At 42.1% G+C, this 18,710-nt stretch overlaps 2 protein-coding genes and 1 pseudogene across 3 annotated transcripts in view; 1 reads left to right on the top strand and 2 right to left on the bottom strand.

Annotated features, from left to right (window-relative positions):
* The window catches only part of Cpsf2 (cleavage and polyadenylation specific factor 2), a 29,844-nt gene extending 22,238 nt beyond the window's left edge, over positions 1–7,606 (bottom strand). Inside the window, exons 1-2 of one of the 2 annotated variants that reach the window (XM_028777270.1) lie at positions 7,446–7,606; positions 1,273–1,454 (exon numbers count right to left, since the gene is read on the bottom strand). In XM_028777270.1, coding sequence (XP_028633103.1) covers positions 1,273–1,421 — 149 coding nt within the window. In that variant the 5' untranslated portion in view covers positions 1,422–1,454; positions 7,446–7,606. The remainder of the gene's footprint in view (positions 1–1,272; positions 1,455–7,445) is intronic. The other variant, XM_028777271.1, reaches the window with a different exon arrangement.
* Positions 7,607–7,816: 210 nt separating this feature from the next.
* Positions 7,817–14,583, top strand: Ndufb1 (NADH:ubiquinone oxidoreductase subunit B1). Its single transcript, XM_028777309.1, has 3 exons — positions 7,817–7,919; positions 13,005–13,146; positions 14,469–14,583. Exons 2-3 carry the CDS (start codon positions 13,010–13,012, stop codon positions 14,503–14,505), a joined length of 174 nt encoding a protein of 57 aa, XP_028633142.1. The 5' UTR covers positions 7,817–7,919; positions 13,005–13,009; the 3' UTR covers positions 14,506–14,583.
* Positions 14,584–17,569: 2,986 nt separating this feature from the next.
* LOC114629335 lies at positions 17,570–18,102 on the bottom strand (annotated as a pseudogene).
* Between the last annotated feature and the right edge of the window lie 608 nt (positions 18,103–18,710).

The following is an 18,710-nucleotide window of genomic DNA, read 5'->3' as shown; positions in this document are numbered from 1 at the left end:
TGTGTGTGTGTGTGTGTGTGTGTGTGTGTGTGTGTGTGTGTGTGTGTAGTGACTTATAAGATTAAGTGGCATTTTTTCTACTTCTTATGAAACATTTTAAGTGAAGGCACATACATAGCTGCTCAAGAATGGGAACAGAGTTTTTCAGTTTTCTGCTTAATCATAAGTAGTGTGAGAAACATTATTTTGTCTGAATCTGATGAAACTCTCTGCATGTAAATCTGACATCTTCCTTACATTTACATTCACTTACAGGCACTGTTTCTATTGTGGGAAAGGGCATATTGAAATAATGTCCAGCTTTGTGTTCATAAATCTACTATAACATGGAAATGTCACAAATTCACCCTTGCCCCCGGTGAATTGTAATTACTAATATTATGGTATCAGGTGCACTTTAAAACACTTAAAGAGGGAAATGTAGACGCCACATGTAAGTTGATTTTAAATGGGCAGTGTTTAAATGCTCACATAGTTGTTAGTGACTTTGCTTCAGCTTTCTAGCTTGGTGACAAAAATGCCAGTTGTAGAAATATCATTAACCTGGGATGGATACATCCTCAGGGACAATAGGAATAAAGGAGATGCCTTAGAGATTATTTTTTTTCTTTTTGGCTTCAACTTCTCCTTTTTCCTTCACTAATAGTTATAATGGTGCAAATGTAACCGACTTTTTTTCCTGACATATTTGTATCAGGTGGGTACCAGTCAAAGAAGCAAGTCACAACGTTGGATACGGAGACAGAGAAAGTGAGGTCATGTAATGAGAGGACAGAGCTTTCTCAGGGAAGTGTCCCTCTCCCAGGTTGTTTTTCTCTGGTCCACTAGCAAAGTAATAATAAGGTTTTGGTGTATTTAAAAAGACAAAAAAAAAAAAAAACCAAAAAACCAAAAAACAAAACCAAAACTTATCAGCCAATCAGAACTTTGTAAATTACAATGGCCACAATTTAGTTTTTTGTCATAAATAAAATTTACTATAAACTAAATTAAAGAAATGATAGCAATAGTATATAACATCAAATGATGTCATGAAAGTGTAGAGAAAACTTGATCTGTTTTTTTTTTTTTTTGAGACATGGTTTCTCTGTAACCCTAGATGGCTGGAACTTGCTCTGTAGACCCGGCTGGCCTTGAACTCATAGAGACCTGCCTTCCTCTGCTTCCCAAGTACTGGAATTAAAGGCTTATACCACCACCACCACCACTGCCCAGCTAAGGAGTCTTTAAAGCTGATTTAATAAAACCTTAGAAGTCTGAACTGCAACTTACTTCCTCAGGGAATCAATAATGTCCACAGAGAAGTGCTCGTCCCAGCCACAGTCCAACAAAAATCTAAACTCATCAACCTGGAGAAGATAGCAAAGTGCAGACTCTTCTTGGACCCCGGAGAGGGTAGTTAACTTGATGATAGATGTCATCTTTCTGGTGCAGTAACAGGTATCTACAAGGTGCTTGCAAACAAAAATATAATTAAACATAAAACCACAATCCATGTAACAGGCAGATTATTCCAAATTTTTAAGTACACTGAAATTGCAGACTGATTAAAAGTTAGCATGTCAAAATCCATTCCATCCCAGCCATATTTAAAAGTACAACCCTGTTTACAAAGTCCTTCCAAGGCCCGTCAGAGCAAATCTGTGAATAGTCGTGGACTTTGGAATCACCAATCCAGATGTCAATCCACGGCTACCTGATACGGGGCAAGTTAAGTAACCTCTCACCTGGGGACTCCAGTCCATACAACATTAGTAGTCATACACATGTACAAAGGGTAGAGGAGTCCATATCATGTGGACATTATCTAGAGCAGGGACTACACCACCCATGCTGCTCAGTACTAAGCGGCAGTGAATTAAGAACTCACTCTCCAAGGCCAGTCACGTTCAAAGTTGGATGGGTAAGTTGGCATGGTTTTCTCTATACAAGAGGTCATGTATACACTTCCAGAGAATCTGATTAGAAATCATACATCTTCCTTTCTCCCATGGTCCTTTTTTTTTTTTTTAAAGATTTATTTTTTATGTGTGTGAGTAACTTTCACCGTCTTCAGACACCCCAGAAGAGGGCATCAGATCCCATTACAGATGGTTGTGAGCCACCATGTGGTTGCTGGGAATTGAACTCAGGACCTTTGGAGGAGCAGTCAGTACTCTTAACCACTGAGCCATCTCACCAGCCCTCTCCCATAGTCCTTAACACACATTCAACATGTATACATTCACAGAAACATGGTTTACAGGAAGCTTAACATTAACACTTGTGCTACACTGTAAGCGGCTGAAAACTATCTTCATGTTTGCAATTCATTTTGACAGTATCTTATGTCTGTAATTCTCAAAACAAAAACCGACACAAAGTAGGCATTCAGCATACTCCTGATGCAATGTATGTGGGAACACACCTACTACACTTTTCCAAAAAGATTACTGGGAACAGTTTTGTAGTGAACTTGTGCGAAGAAGCTTTTGGTAACAGGAAGTGGCTCAGCAGGTAATGCAGGGTGTCCATTTAACTGAGGTAATGCAGGGTGTCCGTTTAACTGAGGTAATGCAGGGTGTCCGTTTAACTGAGGTAATGCAGGGTGTCCGTTTAACTGATCCAATTCCCTCTGGTTACTTTTTTGAGATGCTGGGCAAAGTTTTCTACTCTACAACAATGTTCATAAATATAATTTTGAAGAGAATCAATATTCCCAAAAGTGTTTTCTATTTTTTTTTTTAAACACAAACTTAGGGGCCCATGCATGTTAAACAAGTGTGTTAGTGCTGAGCTAAATGTCCAACTCTTTAAATCGACTTCAGCTTGCACTTTAATTATGAAATCAAACTCAAAGTGCTTGCAAGTAACTGAATGAGTTCACGTTGACTTTTACAGAAAGACCCAGACTTTAACAGATGAAAAGTATCTTTACCAGATTCATTACTTACTGATAGTTTATCTGAAGATATGATAAAACACACATTTAGAAGTTCTTTATAACCGGGCGGTGGTGGCGCATGCCTTTAATCCCAGCACTTGGGAGGCGGAGGCAGGCGGATTTCTGAGTTCGAGAGTTCGAGGCCAGCCTGGTCTACAGAGTGAGTTCCAGGACAGCCAGAACTGCACAGAGAAACTCTGTCTCAAAAACCAAAAAAAAAAGAGAGAAGTTCTTTATAAATCCTTTTTTTTTTTTAAAGTCTCGTGAATGTAACTTACTTCTGTAGTGAGAATTCTGGTTTCTTTAAAAAAAAAAAAAAACCCAGTTATGTCATATGATCATGTTTCTGTTTTATTCCCAGGTGTGGTTATGATAAGCGGCTGCCCCACAGCAGGTGATTATCTGCTGAGTGTACTAGCAGAGGCATGATTTTTGCCAGCTGCAAATAGTTTACATTTGGAATTCTGGGGACTCTGGAGAGGGTCTGTGGTGGCTACTGCTGGTTCCTGTTGGTGCAGTTTGTCACGTGATCCTGAGCAAAGAGGGAAGCTGGAGATAGCCTGACCACAAAGATTGGACTTGTGCCACGGAACCCAGTGCCCCTAAACAGCAGGAAGTAGTCTTAAGATCTATGCCCTCTTCCCCCTCTAACCTTCTTTCTCTCCTACCTAGTGTTGGGGGCGAAGTTGGAAGGGATTAGAGTGGAATAAGGATTGGAAGGGAGGGAGGTAGCTATGTTATCCCAATAACATAGCTAAACAAATACACCAATATACGTCCAGTTATGATTATGGGGTTTTCATTTCTGTCTTTTAGACAAATTTTCACTGTGAAGTCCTGTTGGTTGACAATATAGTGCAAATAGCCTCAGATTGCAAATAGCCTCAGATTCTTTATCCTCCTGCCTCAGCCTCTAAAATGCTAGGATGTACAATCATCCCTGGGCCTATATGTTCCATTTAAAAAAAAAAAGAAAAGAAACATTGGGGCTAGAGAAAGAACTCAGAGGTTAAGAGCACTTGCTTTTCTTATAGAGGACCTGAGTTCACGTCCCAACCTCTACACAGTGGTTCACAACCATCTATAACCTCAGTTCCAAGGGATCCAAAGCCCTAGACTCCAAAGGCACCGGACATGTATGTGTTGCACATCTATACATACAAGCAAAAGCTCATACACATAAAATAAATAATAATAAAAAAAGAGACCCATAAATTGTAAGGAGTGCCGGGCGGTGGTGGAGCACGCCTTTAATACCAGCACTTGGGATGCAGAGGCAGGCGGATTTCTGAATTCGAGAGTTCGAGGCTAGCCTGGTCTACAGAGTGAGTTCCAGGACAGCCAGGGCTACACAGAGAAACCCTGTCTCGAAAAAAAAATAAAAAATAAATTATAAGGAGTTAAATTTACAAAAGAGATAAAACATAAATAAGTTAATTATGGGCCAAACTGGCTATAACCTGCTTATATATACACCATTCAGTTAGGAGACTTTTAAAAATTCTCAATTGCTTCTGTTATTAAAGGAACTAAGCTTACTTATTAAAGACTTACATGGTCAGGGCAGAAAGAGAGAAGACATTCAAAAGATTGGAAAAACATCAGTTAAGATGAAACCCACAGAGCTAGAGATATCAGTGAAAAATTCAGCTTGGCACACTTCCATAGAAAGACAGACAGACTCAAGTGAGCAGGACAGGCCCAGCAGAAGGGTCCTAGATACCCTGTGCCTAGTTCTGTAAGTAATACAGAAGCACTTACAAATTCATTCTTAAGTAGGAAGAAGACACAATACAGACAACTCTGTACTGATGGAAGACTGGATGTGCATGACCGAACACCAACAAACAGTACACCAATATAGAAAAAGGGAAATTGCTCAATTACAAACACCTCTCCACTTCGCTGACTCTAAGGCTAATTTTTTGTTTCAACTGTATTTTTTTAATTCCTTATCATCTGAGACTAATTTGTTTTATTTCAACTGTATTTTTTAATTCCTTATCAATTAATTAATTGGTTACTAGCTAAGTAGCCAAGGCTGAGGGTCTTCCCTTTATTTCTCTGGGACCAGCTCCTGTCAATTCTGGACTGCTTCTCCCTCAGAACACCTTGCACATATTCTATCCCCTTTCTGTTCTTACTGCCGATACCTGAATGGCAGGCCTCATTACCTTACACTTGGGTTTTTCCATTCCATTCCCTGCAGCTTTTCCCTTCTTTATCTCAATGGAAACACTACTGCCAGAGTAATCTAAAACATCTCTGTACACACTACCCCTTGTTCAAAAGTCTTTGAAGGAAGGGCTGGCAAGATAGCTCAGTGGTTAACTTCAATCCCTTGCACCCACTAGGTGGAAGAAGGGTACCCACTCCACCAAGCTGTCTCTGCCCTTCATTTGTACACTGTGGTAGATGTGTGCCCCTCCCCCTCCCCCAAGAACATGCTATTGTGAAATGACAGTTTAAAACTGAAAAGAAAAAAAAAAGACAGAACAAAACCTTAAAAAGTATCTTACCGCCTGAAGGGGAAAAAATAAAAACAAATAACTGAAAGTGTTTCCTGGGAGCGGGGTGAGGAGTAACCAGAAGCTGCCCGACATTAGCTTACTATTTTCTCAAGGTCTAGCTCAAATGTGGCTTCCCTACTCATCCTTCTCCCATCACTAGTCTAGACGAGTGTGAGCCACAGATGTAATTTAAACATTTTCACAGCCACGTTTAAAGCAAAAAGAGGTAAGGCCTGCCTGGTGTTTGAACCATGTCAAATCATCGTTTCAACGGGTCATCACTTCATGAGTCAATTTACACTGGTTTTGCACTGTGTTCGGCCATGTATTTGCTGGTATATCCCTGTTCAAGCCAACCTTATTTCAAGTGCGCGATACTGCATGTGGCTAGTGGCCACTGTAATAGCAGAGGTCTAGACTCCAAAATCAATGCTTTGGGCTGGAAACCATCGTGGTTTTGCCACTGCTTAAGAGCAAAGTTGGCACCACCCGGTTTTTATGTCCATGTCTCAGACTGATTTCAATGGTTTCACCAACCATCAAGTTTCCCAGACTAAAAACCATCCACCCATTACCAGCGAACAGGCAGTCACTAGTGGGATCCTATGTAGGACATCTACCTCATTTCTCCAGATCTTTCTTTCAATGGAGGTGCTTGTTGCCTTTCCTGAATGGTTGACATTTCACCTAGTTTTCTTGTCTCAGGTTGGTCCCTCCATACCCTTATAAGCCAGACTACCCTAAGAAATAAATGCCTCATGCCTGCTCCCTGCCAAGTGTGCACTAGCTTCCTGCTAGCTAAATGAAAGCCAAGATCCAAGACCACTCACACGTTGATCTTTGGTCTCCACCAACCACTCTTCCAGGTGTTTGTTTGTTTGTTTGTTTGTTTTTAAATCTCCCCAACAGTGTCCAGCCTTCTCAAGTTCTTAATCCCTCTTCTGCATCCAGGAGTAACTTTGTTCTCCCAGGCTTAGCAAATTCCTCTTGATCCAGCTCAGGTGCAACCTTTTCATTGTCCCCAGGTAAAGCTTGAGTACTTAGCACAAAGGAGGCAGAAGGAGTATTTGCGAACGGACCAAGAATGTTCAAAAGCGATCATCTCTGCATCTCCCAAACCAAGCACAGTGCTCACAGCAATATAAATAAACGTTCTGAAAGCAGTGAACACACCATATCAGAAACTCCCCCAGGACAGTGGTTTGGACTACCTCTGCTTCATCCCAAATCTATTCTTGCTTTCTCAAGAATGATCGTGAACGTTGAGGACAACCAATGAGAAATAGGCAAAGAGGGGTCTGGACTAGTCCTGGGTTTACAGAGTGGGAGAAGTCTCTCTTTAACCGTTCAGGTAAAGAAAGGCTTTGGAACAGGGAAGGGAGTTGTAAAATTACATGTTAGAGGGTAGACACAGATGATGCTTTAAGCATCATCTCTCTGTCACAGGGGCCAGAGTACTGGAGTTGGAAATGGCCTGACTTCTGGTTTCCTGAAAAGTATGTAAGCAAGGAAAATAAGAAGGGGATCTTGGGAAACAGTGATTGCGGTAGCGCTGAGAGAGACGTTAATTCTAACCAGGCGTGGCATAAACCTCTCAAGGGTCTTCGTATTTAAGGAGCTAGGAGGGCACCTGCTGGCCTCCTGGTCTCTGAACCCAAGATGGGGAAGGCACGGATGGGGAGGCTTGGGGGGTAAAGCGGCACCCGGGGAAAGCCCAAGCTGGATTCGGATTAACTTTTAGCTCCAGGGGATGAAAGGTCAGAGGAAATAGGCAAAAGGGAGGGCAAGGAGCAGAGGAGGAACCATAGGAGCGCCCCAAACACCTCCGAGGTTTCAGCCCGTGGAAAAGTCACTTCTCTTTCCCCTTGCGGAACGCTTGTTCCAGGAACCACGGAGACGGTCACAACCGAAACCGCGGGAGCGCGTCCGGGCGACACCGGGCCGACGCGGGAACCCAGTCCCTTGAGGGCCTCCTCCCCACCCGAAGGCGCCTTTCTTTCTCCCGTCCTCACCTGCCAGGTCAGTCTTCCCCGGCACTGTCCGCCGCCCTTCCCAACCCCTAGTGGAACGCAGGTCGGAGGGCGAGCAGAGCTAGCGCGCGCTCAGCGGCGGAGAACAGCCGGCAGGAGCCCCTGTGTGGTGGCCGCCATCTTGGGCCTGAGGAGAGCGGCTGAGGCGGGGACGACCCGGGCGACACCATCTGTAGGGGTGGCGAGGAACCGGGTCCAGGAAGAGGACAGCGCAGAAGCTCGCAGACTTCGTCAGCTGGGATCTAAGTTTTATTCAGAACCTGCCACGATCACTTAAAGCTGAAAACGAGGAGGACTTACTCGCGAGGAGGGAGAGGGAGCCGTCGATCTGCCGTCGCCACCCCTCTCCACAGGGCTGGCGCGGCAAGTGGCAGCTCCTTAGGTCACGGCTTCCGCCGGCGCCAGTGGCCTAGCTCCCTGCGGCTGTCCTTGGTCGCACTTGGCACCAGGCTAAAGGTGGGTCTGGGGACCCCGGCGCCACCGGTTGGGTGTAGGCGGGAGGGTCCTAGGGAACGCTCGTATGGAGGGGGAATCAGGGTCGCCTTCGGGTGACCACTGCTCGCTGCCGGCTCCACACCTTTTACAAAGAGTGCTCTGATGCTGACTTAACCAAAGCGTCTTTGGGGACGATCCGATGGCCTCGCTCTCGAGGGACTAGGAAGGGTTCCCAAGGATCCGACTCTTGGGCCCACAGTAGGGAATGCAGCATCTATCCAGAAGCAGGGCGCTTCTTTCTCCTCGTCCAACTCTCCTAAAAGTGAAACCCGCACTTGCCCGTTTGCCTTTTTAAAACATGGCTTTCTGCTTGGTTTCCAGCATGTGTATGTCATGATCTCAGAAGGTTTCATTGCTCTATGCATTCACTTCTGTTTTCCATGGCTTAGATGACACTTTGTAGTAATTATAAAGAACTGTGGCGTCCAGCCTGACCCAAGGTATTGTCTCTTAAAAAGTCTACATGTTTCCAGCCTGAATCCAGAGTGACTCACCAAAGTAAGGCCCACAGCAGTTTTTGTTTTCTTCTTGAAAATGTTAAGAAACTTGTATTAGAGAAAAATATTATGAAATATGTGGGGTTTGTTGTTGTTTTTTGTTTGTTTTTAGAAAGCAAAAGCTGGAAGTGGTAGCGCATTGTCTTTAATCCCAGTGCCCAGGAGGCAAAGACATCTCTGTGAGTTCGAGACTAGCTTGGCATACATATGACTTCTAGGCCACAGACAGACAGACAGACAGGCTCTGCAAAAAAGAAAGAATTAGAGGAGTTATTTAAATGTTTACCTCCGTATATATGAGAGACAGTAGAACATAAGAGCTTAAACCATATCAAGATACAGATTGGGTACTATGCTAATCCTTTCTGACACCCTATCACTTAAAGCAAGCTACTTTTACGATAACTAAATTTGGATTTCTTTATCTGAAAAAAAAAAATGCCCTCAGACTTGAGACATTGTCACTTAACAAACCTGCAGTCTGTGGTGAGGAGTATATGAATTAGTGATGATGCAGAAACACCTCTTCCGTGTTTAATAATTCCAACTACTTTGTGAGGATGAGGCAGAGGGATAGTAAGTTCGAAGCCAGCCAGAGCTTCACAGTAAGACTGTCTCAAAACAAAAACAAAACAAAAAAAAACCAACGGATTCAGTTCTTAGAAGCTTGCAAAAAAAAAAAAAATCACTTTAATATTAAATAAATGACCAAGGCAGAATGTGTGGCTCTGTGATACAGTATGTGCTTTTCAAAGACAGGATGACTCCTTAATCCTTAATGACCTAAGATAAGACACAATTTTTCTTTCTCTCTTTCTTTCTTTACAGGCAAGGTTTTTCTGTGTAGCCCCGGCTGGCCTTGAACTCACAGAGATCCTCCTGCTTCTGCCTCCTGAGTGCTAGGATTAGTGCACCACTGCTCAGCCCCCCCCCCCCTTCCTTCCTTCCTTCCGTCCTTCCTTCCTTCCTTCCTTCCTTCCTTCCTTCCTTTCTTTCCAATACTACAGCACCAGGCAGTGGTGCACACAGGGGAGGCAGAGGCAGGCAAATTTCTGTGAGATCCAGGACAGCCGGGGCTACAAAGAAACACTGTCTTGAAAAACAAAGCAAAAATACTATAGCTGCTCCAAATTTCTGAAATAAAAACAAAATTCATCTTTTGGACCCACATAGAAGAAGACACCTGGAGCTAGAGAAAAGGCTGGGCTCAGCGGGAGACGGCTGGGTCATAGTGGCTCAGTGGTTCACAGTGCTTGCTGCTTTCCCAGAGGACCTGAGTTGGTCCCCAGCTCTCGACTCACAGCTCCAGCTCCAAAGGGCTCCGATGCCTTTGGCCATCTTGGGTACCTGTAGTCATGTGCACAGGCACCTACACGAAGTTAAAATAATAAAATCTGAAGAGCTGAAGAGACCATTAATATGTGCTCTCATAAGCACCAGCCAGGAATATATTCCTTAAAGCAGTTAATTGGCCCTGGCCTGTTGGTAACAAGAAGTGAAGCCTGTACTGGGCCTGTACTAGGTGAAGCGCTATAGACTTAGCCCCATAACCTAAACTCTACTTGTACCCATTTTATGGAAAACCATTCTGCCTCACACGTGTCCTTTTTTGCCCTCCCTGCTCATCTACTTGCAGAAAAACACCACTGTAAATAATGTTCACTGCTTTGCTCCCCAAGCCAGTTGGGTATGTACTGTAATATGAGATGCCTCTCTGGGACGAAGATTTGTCATTTTCTCTTATGAATATTCCCTCATGATGAGTGAGGCCAACCATGGATTCTGTGAAAAATCTGTTTCTTAGTTCCATTGTCATTATGCCTCCAGTCTGTAGGAGCCCAGATGTGGCAAGAGGCCCATAAGGCTTACCTCTTCTCTTCTAAGTAGAGCCAGATCAAACCCATCTCTTAGAATGTTAATAGTAATGCCTCATAGCTGTGAGCTTATCTTCAACTGCTGTTAGCTGGGAATCAGCAAGTACTTGTCACTGCATAAATGCTGTCTTAACAGCTGTATAAACAATGAAGCTAAGGACTTTAAAAAAAAATGTGTGTGTCTGTGTATGCATTTGTATTCAAGTCAGTGGGTGAGTTCTGGAGTCTGTAAGAGCCTGTATGTGGTAAGAGCCCCACAGTCCTAACTCATCTCTTTCCTGATTGAGCCGGATGAAATCTCTCAGAATGCCAGTAGTAATGGTTCTGTTGTTCTAGCCTCATCTTGGAGGTAAAGCCAGATTCTTCAGTTCAAAAAGGACTCCCTAGGTGGCACTGATGTGTAGTTAAGGTTGAGAATTCCAGCTGTAACGAGGCAACAGACTACAACATAACTAACAGAAGGCTAAGTTGTGATGATATATTTATCTTATCATATGCTACATAATAATTGTAGAGATCAGTGATGTTCAAACTGCAGTTTGCTATGTAGAATATTACATACTATGAACTTTATAGTAACTGCAGCTTTTAACTAATGGTTATAGTCTAACACTGTGACTTTAGGAACTCGATACTTAAAAATTTGAGAAATAGTTAGAACTGTGTTAGAATCTAGACCAACTCAGGTCAAGCAAGAATGTAATCTATGAGCACAGATTAAGCAAGCCACCCTTGCTGGCAGTAACATGTTGCTTCTCCTAGGGCTGACATGTCCTCTCAACCATTGTATGTGATATACTCACATGTGGATGTGATTTTGCTTCATGAGTGTATACAAATCTTAACAAAGAAAATTGGCAATTCGGTGGTGATTTTATTGAATTCCGTACACATTTGCTATTTTTGACTTGGTTGCCAGTTCTGTTCTCCTTTATCTGCTTTTTAGAAAGTGTTAAACGCTAAAAAGCACTTAAATAACCAGAAATATCAGCTCAAAAGAAGGGGAAATGTGCTATGATACAGGAGGCATTGTTTGGAGAGACCTGAATTTGAACAGCAGCTTGCAATCAGTAGCTATTCGAGTTAAGCTGTTGTTTTTTAAGTGTATTTTATGTGTATGCTTGTTTTGTCTGCATGGATGTACGTGTATATACACCACATTTGAGCCTGGTGCCCTTGGAAGTGTGAAGTCATGGAGTCCTGTGGAACTGAAGTTATGGATGGTTGTGAGCTGTGTGTAGGTACTGGGAACAGACCCTACATCCTCTTAAAGAACAAGTACTTTACCCACTGAGCCATCTCTTCAGCCCCAAGTTCGTATCCATATAAAATGAGAATAATAAAAGCTAATCCACATTCTATATAGAAATATGAAAACTTCGTGTCTAGTACCCATTCTATAAATTATTTTTTCTTTTATAGTAATTTTTTGATCTTGTGACATTGTGTTCTTTTCAATGTTTTTATCCTACAGAAAACAATTTTCAATAAATTTATCTTTACTCAAAAATTCCACTACTAGTAAAATATTAAATTTAGATTGCATTATGAGAACATCTGCCAAAGAAAAAAGAAAAAGCCAGGCGGTGGTGGCGCACTCCTTTAACGCATTTGGGAGGCAGAGGCAGATGGATTTCTGAGTTCGAGGCCAGCCTGGTCTACAGAGTGAGTTCCAGGACAGTCAAGGCTATACAGAGAAACCCTGTCATGAAAAACCTGAAAAAAAAAGAAAAAAAGAAAGAAGATTTTGTAAATAATGTAATGCAGTATAATTTTTATTATATGTTTGTGTGTGCATGTGTGTGTGTGCATGTTCATGCAAACACGAGGGCCAGAGTACTACCTGTGGGAGTGGTTCTCTCCCACAGTCATGTATGTGGGTTCTGGAAATCAAACTCAGTCAGGTTTGGCAATAAGTGCCTTCATCCTGGAACTCAAATCTGTAGACCAGGCTGGTCTCAAACTCAGAGATCCTTCTGCCTCTGCCTCCCAAGTGTTGGGATTAAAGGTGTGCCCACCACTGCCAGGTTTTTAGTTAAGTTTTAGTTACTTTCTGATGCCAAGCAAACCTAAAGAGGCTTATGCTTTTGACAAGCCTCATGTCCACTTCGGATGCAGTTTAACAGGTGACTTGTTTTAAGCCAGGTGTGGTAGTTTATACCTGTAATCTGAGTACTAGGACCACAGCCAGCCAAGAGCTTCTGCTGCAAATTCAAGGTCAGCCTCAACTATATTCTGGGTTCCAGAATATAACCGTAGTAAAATCAAGCCTGTCTCAAAAAAAAACAACAACAACAAAAAACTCCTAACCAAAGTGTTCTTTTGTTTTTTTCAAGACAGGATTTCTCTGTATAGTCCTGGCTGTCCTGGAACTCACTCTGTAGACCAGGCTGGCCTCGAACTCAGAAACCCGCCTGCCTCTGCCTCCCGAGTGCTGGGATTAAAGGTGTGCGCCACCACCGCCCGGCTCAGAGTGTTCTTATTAACACATTAATCGTACATATTAATGGAGTCCCTGTTCCCATAGCATGTGTTGATTATATCCTCCCTTCCTCCACCTTCGTCTCCCTCTGTGGTGTATTGTTCCCAGCCCATAGTAATCCCTGCCTACCATTTATTTCAATATTTCAAAGGTAGTTGTATTTTGTATTTAATTTTTTTTTCTGTTTTAACAGCCAAGATGACCTTATTTAATCTTGTACGTGAGCACTGGGTTCATATACTTGTCCCTGCGGGATTTCTCTTTGGATGTTATCTAGACAGGAAGGATGATGAAAAGCTAACTGCCTTCCGGAATAAGAGTATGCTCTTTCAAAGGTTAGTTCATGGCAGCTTTGGGGAGTTCTGTCTCTTTTGTTCCAAACAGTCAAGTGATACTTCAGGATGTTATTTAATTGTTGGATGAAACTATGATTACATCTGGGGTGCAAAAAAATTTTTAGTTTATGATTTAGCCATTTCAGATCTTTGAAAGTTTCATTTTTTTCCTTTTATTAATTTTTTTCACCTAATATATAAAATGACTTTTTAAAACCTATTATTTATGCATGTGTCACATGTTGTATATGGGTTTCCTTATAGGCCAGAAGAGGGGATCAGATCCACTGGAGCTGTAGTTGTAGGTAGTGGATGTCCTGTGAGAGCACTCATAACCACTGAGCCATTTTCCAGTGCCCTCAATATGGCATCTTCATGCAAGCATGTATTTATACTTTTCATTCCCTGTCACTGGCTCTGTTCCTCTCCAAATAGAGTCCTTTTTTCATGTCACATATATTTAAATCTAGATTTTGCATATAGCAGAAAACATGCAATGTTTTGTCTTTTTTTTAAATTATCCTTTATTGCTGCCCTTTTCCTTGAGGCCTCCCCTTGTTGTATTCCCTTTGGAAAGTCAGAAGCTTTAAAACATAAAGAGTGTATTTTAGTTTAGAAACTAAATTCAAACCAGCTGCCCCAAACCTATCACACACACTTTCATATATGTTAGTGTATACTGATTTGATACAGCTGAAATACGCAGGATGCTTTATATATGGTGACTAAGCTGTAATACCCTCCAACTTGCCTGAGCCTAACATGGCTAACAAGACCAGATAGTGTGGCCATCTGCCAGTGGGTATAGCTGTCTACCCTCAAGGGTGTGAAAGACTGAGTAGCATCCAGTGTCACTATGCAGGTGTGTAGTTCTCACCTCCAGTATTTCTAGACGATGGAAGAAGCTGTGAAGGATCTAGAAACCATTAAGTGCTCTTTCTGTATACTGGGAAAGACAGTGAAAGTTTGAGGATAGAATGAATGAATGAATGAATGAATGAATGAATGAATGAATGAATATGATGAATCTAATGTAAGACTGAGTCAATTTGATAGACTATAAACAAATATAAACTTCTGGCCCTTTTATAATTTTTATTTACCATGGGTGCTTAGAGATGGCTTAGTGATTAAAAGTGTTTGCTGCTCTTAGAGGACCTAGGTTTGGTTCCCAGCACCCACATGGTGGCTTATAACTCCAGTTCCAGGAAACCCAATGCCCTCTTTCAGCTTGCTAGAGCACCTGCACACACATGATGCATGAAAATTGTAATGTCTTTTTAAAGTTTATTTACTATTTTTCTTTATTTTTTCTCTCACAGGGAACTGAGGCCCAATGAAGAAGTTACTTGGAAGTAAAAGCTGATTAAATCACAGAATGTTCATGTTTTAAAAGTTATTGGAGAAATAAAGACGTTTATTATTTAATTAGAAGAATTTAAAGTGTGATTCTTTTTATACCATTTATTTATTTTTAAAGACTTATAAAAAAAATAAATAAAAATAAATAAATAAAAATAAATTTTATGTATATGAGTACACTGTAGCTGTCTTCAGACACACCAGAAGAGGGAATCAGATCCCATTACAGATGGTTGTGAACCACCATGTGGTTGCTGGGAATTGAACTCAGGACCTCTGGAAGAGCAGTCAGTGTTTTTAACCACTGAGCCATCTCTCCAGCCCGCTTATACCTTTTACTAAGGTAACCATTTATATCCTTTTTATGTTCTGTTGCGATAACCTTCAAGTATTAGGCACAGTTGACTTAAAAAGTGGCTGCTGAGGCCAGGTGTGGTAGTCAAGCCTGTAACATGAGCACTCAACAGGCAAAAGCAGGAAGATTCCCACAAATGCAATACCAGCCTGATTTACATAGCAAGCATAGGTCAGCCAAGGATATCAAGACTCTGTCTCAAAAAATCAAAAACAATAACAATTGAGCACACCATTGTATATGTAGGTATCCTGTTTATTTTTCGCATTTATTTTTTTGTTTCTTTTTTTGGAATAGTGTTATTAGGCCATAACTACCATTTGCCCCCTCGTATTTTCAGTGTGTCCTTTAGAAATCGATGTGTTATCTCCATTGTGAAGCAATAAAAGAAGAGAAACTTCTTAGACTACCATGTATAGAAGTAGAGCTTCTGAGAGGCCATTAGGATTAGAACAGACATTAGGGTACCACGTCTGTTATTGAATTCCTTGTGGCCTTAGAAGAGATGTATTCTTGTTGTGTGATACCTTATACCAGGCAGGTCTCAGGACTGGCAACAAGGCCAACGCTGGATGTGGCCCTGAATGGACCTTGGAATTTCAGAGCTGAGCAAAATCAACCTCTTTATTATTGTCTGGCCTCCAATACCTTGTTATGGTCTATAGAGACTAAGTGTGCTTCCAGGAAACTCTGAAGGATGATGCAGGGATTTTGCTTGGTAAAATCAAAGCTAAAACTTAGAATTGGCAATGATTTTCCAAATACAAAACAACATTTTTGAAAGACCAGCAAGTTATATTTAATCAAAATTTAAAACTTATTCTTGGCCGGGCAGTGGTGGCACACGCTTTTAATCCCAGCACTTGGGAGGCAGAGGCAGGTGGATTTCTGAGTTGGAGGCCAGCCTGCTCTACAGAGTGAGTTCCAGGACAGCCAGGGCTACACAGAGAAACCCTGTCTCGAAAAACAAAAAAAAAAAAAACAAACAAAAAAACCAACTTGTTCTTTTAGGGATGGGGGTACACACACCTCAGACAGTGGTAGAGACTATTCTGGATAGTTCATATAACCTCATCTAACATAACCTTTGTGTGCGGATCCCCTCAGCATGCTTCCCCCACTTCCCCCCACCCCCCACATACACCCACTTTGTTTTAAGCTTTGTGTTACTGTATGTATCAGTGCTACATTTGTCTAATGGCTGAATCCTTGTCTAGTGTGTGACTTCCTGGGGAGATGTGAACCAACTTATTCACCCTAGACAAGGGCACTAACAACAGACCAAAGAAATGATTCCATCCAAGTCTGTCTTGATGAACCAGTAAGCTTACTGGGGTTACTTTCAGGAGCATGGGTGACTCAAAAGTAGCCCTACACTTAAAAAAAAAGCACATCCCAATACAGGCAACAACTCACAAAAGCTGCTGTCTTCAGGCAGCTCCGCTGAAGAGTCTCCCCCACCCACCATGATTTTATGATTTTATTTCTTATAGAACCTTGGGGAAAGGCTTTCGAGTCTTGGAAACTTTAGTGTCTCTGGAGTTCCATAAGCTTCCTTAGTGCTGGAGCCTTGCACACTTCTCTTTTCTTTCTAGGAGGTAAGGTTCTTCTTCTGCGAAAATTACTAAAATATGGATGGACCACATCATATATTCATGTCTATTTACCAGATGTTGGACACTGGGTTGTTTCTACTTTTTTTTTAGTGTAATACTGTTTATTTAACTTCAAAAATATTTCAGCATTTTAAACATACAAAAAATAACAATGTTGCAAATTGTGTTTAGGTACAGAGGGTTCTTGAACTTCATTGATGCAGTAGTTCTTTGCTTTGCTGACAACGATGAGTTCTACGGTTCCTTTAGAAAGTTTAAAATCTACTGCACGTAACTAAAAAAACTCTAAACACTTCTCATGCCAGCTGACCCCTCCCCCCTTTCCATAACTAAGAATGTCAGCAGAATGCTGTGCCACTATATACAAAAACAAGACAACCTGAAGCTAAATGAATGCCCACTGTAGTATCAACAGGTCCAGCCTCACAGTGAACGCCCTGAGCTACGGGCCCCCCCAAAAGGGATCTTCTCCTCACAGCCTCCACGCCAAAGGGCATCAAGAATCTGCTGGATAGCCAGGCGGTGGTGGCGCACGCCTTTAATCCCAGCACTTGGGAGACAGAGGCAGGCGGATTTCTGAGTTTGAGAGTTCGAGGCTAGCCTGGTCTACAGAGTGAGTTCCAGGACAGCCAGGGCTACACAGAGAAACCCTGTCTTGAAAAACCAAACCAAAAAAAAAAAAAAAAAAGAATCTGCTGGATTGTTTGTTCTCTTTACAAACTATAGATATGTACAGTTGACAACTCAGGATTTCTAGCCAATAACCATATAGTTAACACTACCTTACGAGTTGAGAACAAAATGCCAGAAACATCTTCAAATGCCTTGTCACACCAACAGCAAAGTGCACTGAGCAAAGTCTAGAGTGTCTTTTCATTTTAAAAACATTTGGGATTATGTACAACTTTGTTACAGTTTCAGGGCGCCACAGCCACTTCATGTAAGCCACTGACACTTTGAGAAACTACAATATGATCGTGATCAAATTTTGTAATTAAACCCAACAAGGGCAATAGACAGGACTCTTAATTTGAGATGTGTCGATCACAGCGCTCTCCTACTCTAAGGTATTCACAAGGAGACATACTTTTTATTCCTCTTCCTCCTCTTCCACCATTTTCCAGGCAACTTTAGCAGGACCCTTGGTGCCATCACACTTCCCTTTAGACTTATAGTCAGTAACATCCTTCTCGTACTTCTCCTTCAGCTTTGCTGCCTTGGTAATGTAAGGCTGCTTTTCACTGTCACTTAAGTTATTCCACATCTCCAAGAGAGATGTCAGAGTTTGTGGATTTGATCTTGGGGCAGAATTTGGAGCAGAATAAGAAAAATCCAGACAGAGGTCTTTTGGGAACATTTGGGTCCTTCTTCTTCTTGCCTCCTTTAGCTTGTCCATAATCTTTCATCTCCTGATCATAGCGTACTTTCTGCCTTTGCCGTTTCATCAAACTTTGATTTCTCTTTGCTAAACATTGTCTTCCACCTCTCAGAACACTTCTTGGAAAACTCCGAATTGACTGGAACCTCTGGGTTTTTCTTATGTTCTTCCCTGCATGTCTGCATGAAGAAGGCATAAGCAGACATCTTGCTCTTTGGTTTCTTGGAGTCACCTTTAGCCATCCTGACTCTATTGCTCGCTAGTCTGGGCAGTGCAGGGTACAACGTGTGGCTCAGTGCTCTCCAGCCTCATGCTAGCTGCCTTGTTTCTACTTTTATTCACATATCTTTGTGTTTATACATTATATATTCATATGGGTAACAGTGAAAACCTGGTATATTAGGGTTCTCTAGGGAATTCTCACAGAATTTATGAGTAGTCTCTATATCGTAAGGGAATTTGTTGACGACTTACAGTCTGTAGTCCAACTCCCCAACAATGGCCAGCAGCTGCTCTGAATGGAAGTCCAAGGATCTCCCATCAACCCCACAAGGCAAGCAGGCAAAGAAGAGTGAGCTTCCCCTCGTCCAGTGTTCTTATGTAGGTCTCCAGCAGAAGGTGTGGCCCAGATTAAAGGTGTGTACCAACATGCCTGGATCTGGGACTTGCCTTAGTCTCCTGAGATTAAAGGCGTGTACTACCTTGCCTGAGTCTAAACTTTTCATAGCCACTATGCCACAAGATCAGGCTGTATTGTAGTTCATTCTAGATACAGTCAATCTGACAATCAGGAATAGCCACCACCACACCTGGTCACAGATGGGATAAAATATTGGCAAGCACAAGAAAACAT

This window comes from Grammomys surdaster, unplaced genomic scaffold (genome assembly GCF_004785775.1).
Source record: "Grammomys surdaster isolate TR1022 unplaced genomic scaffold, NIH_TR_1.0 279, whole genome shotgun sequence".
Lineage (NCBI taxonomy): Eukaryota > Metazoa > Chordata > Mammalia > Rodentia > Muridae > Grammomys > Grammomys surdaster.
The sequence above is the reverse complement of the archived record's forward strand: the minus strand, read 5'-3'. Positions and strand labels throughout refer to the sequence as shown.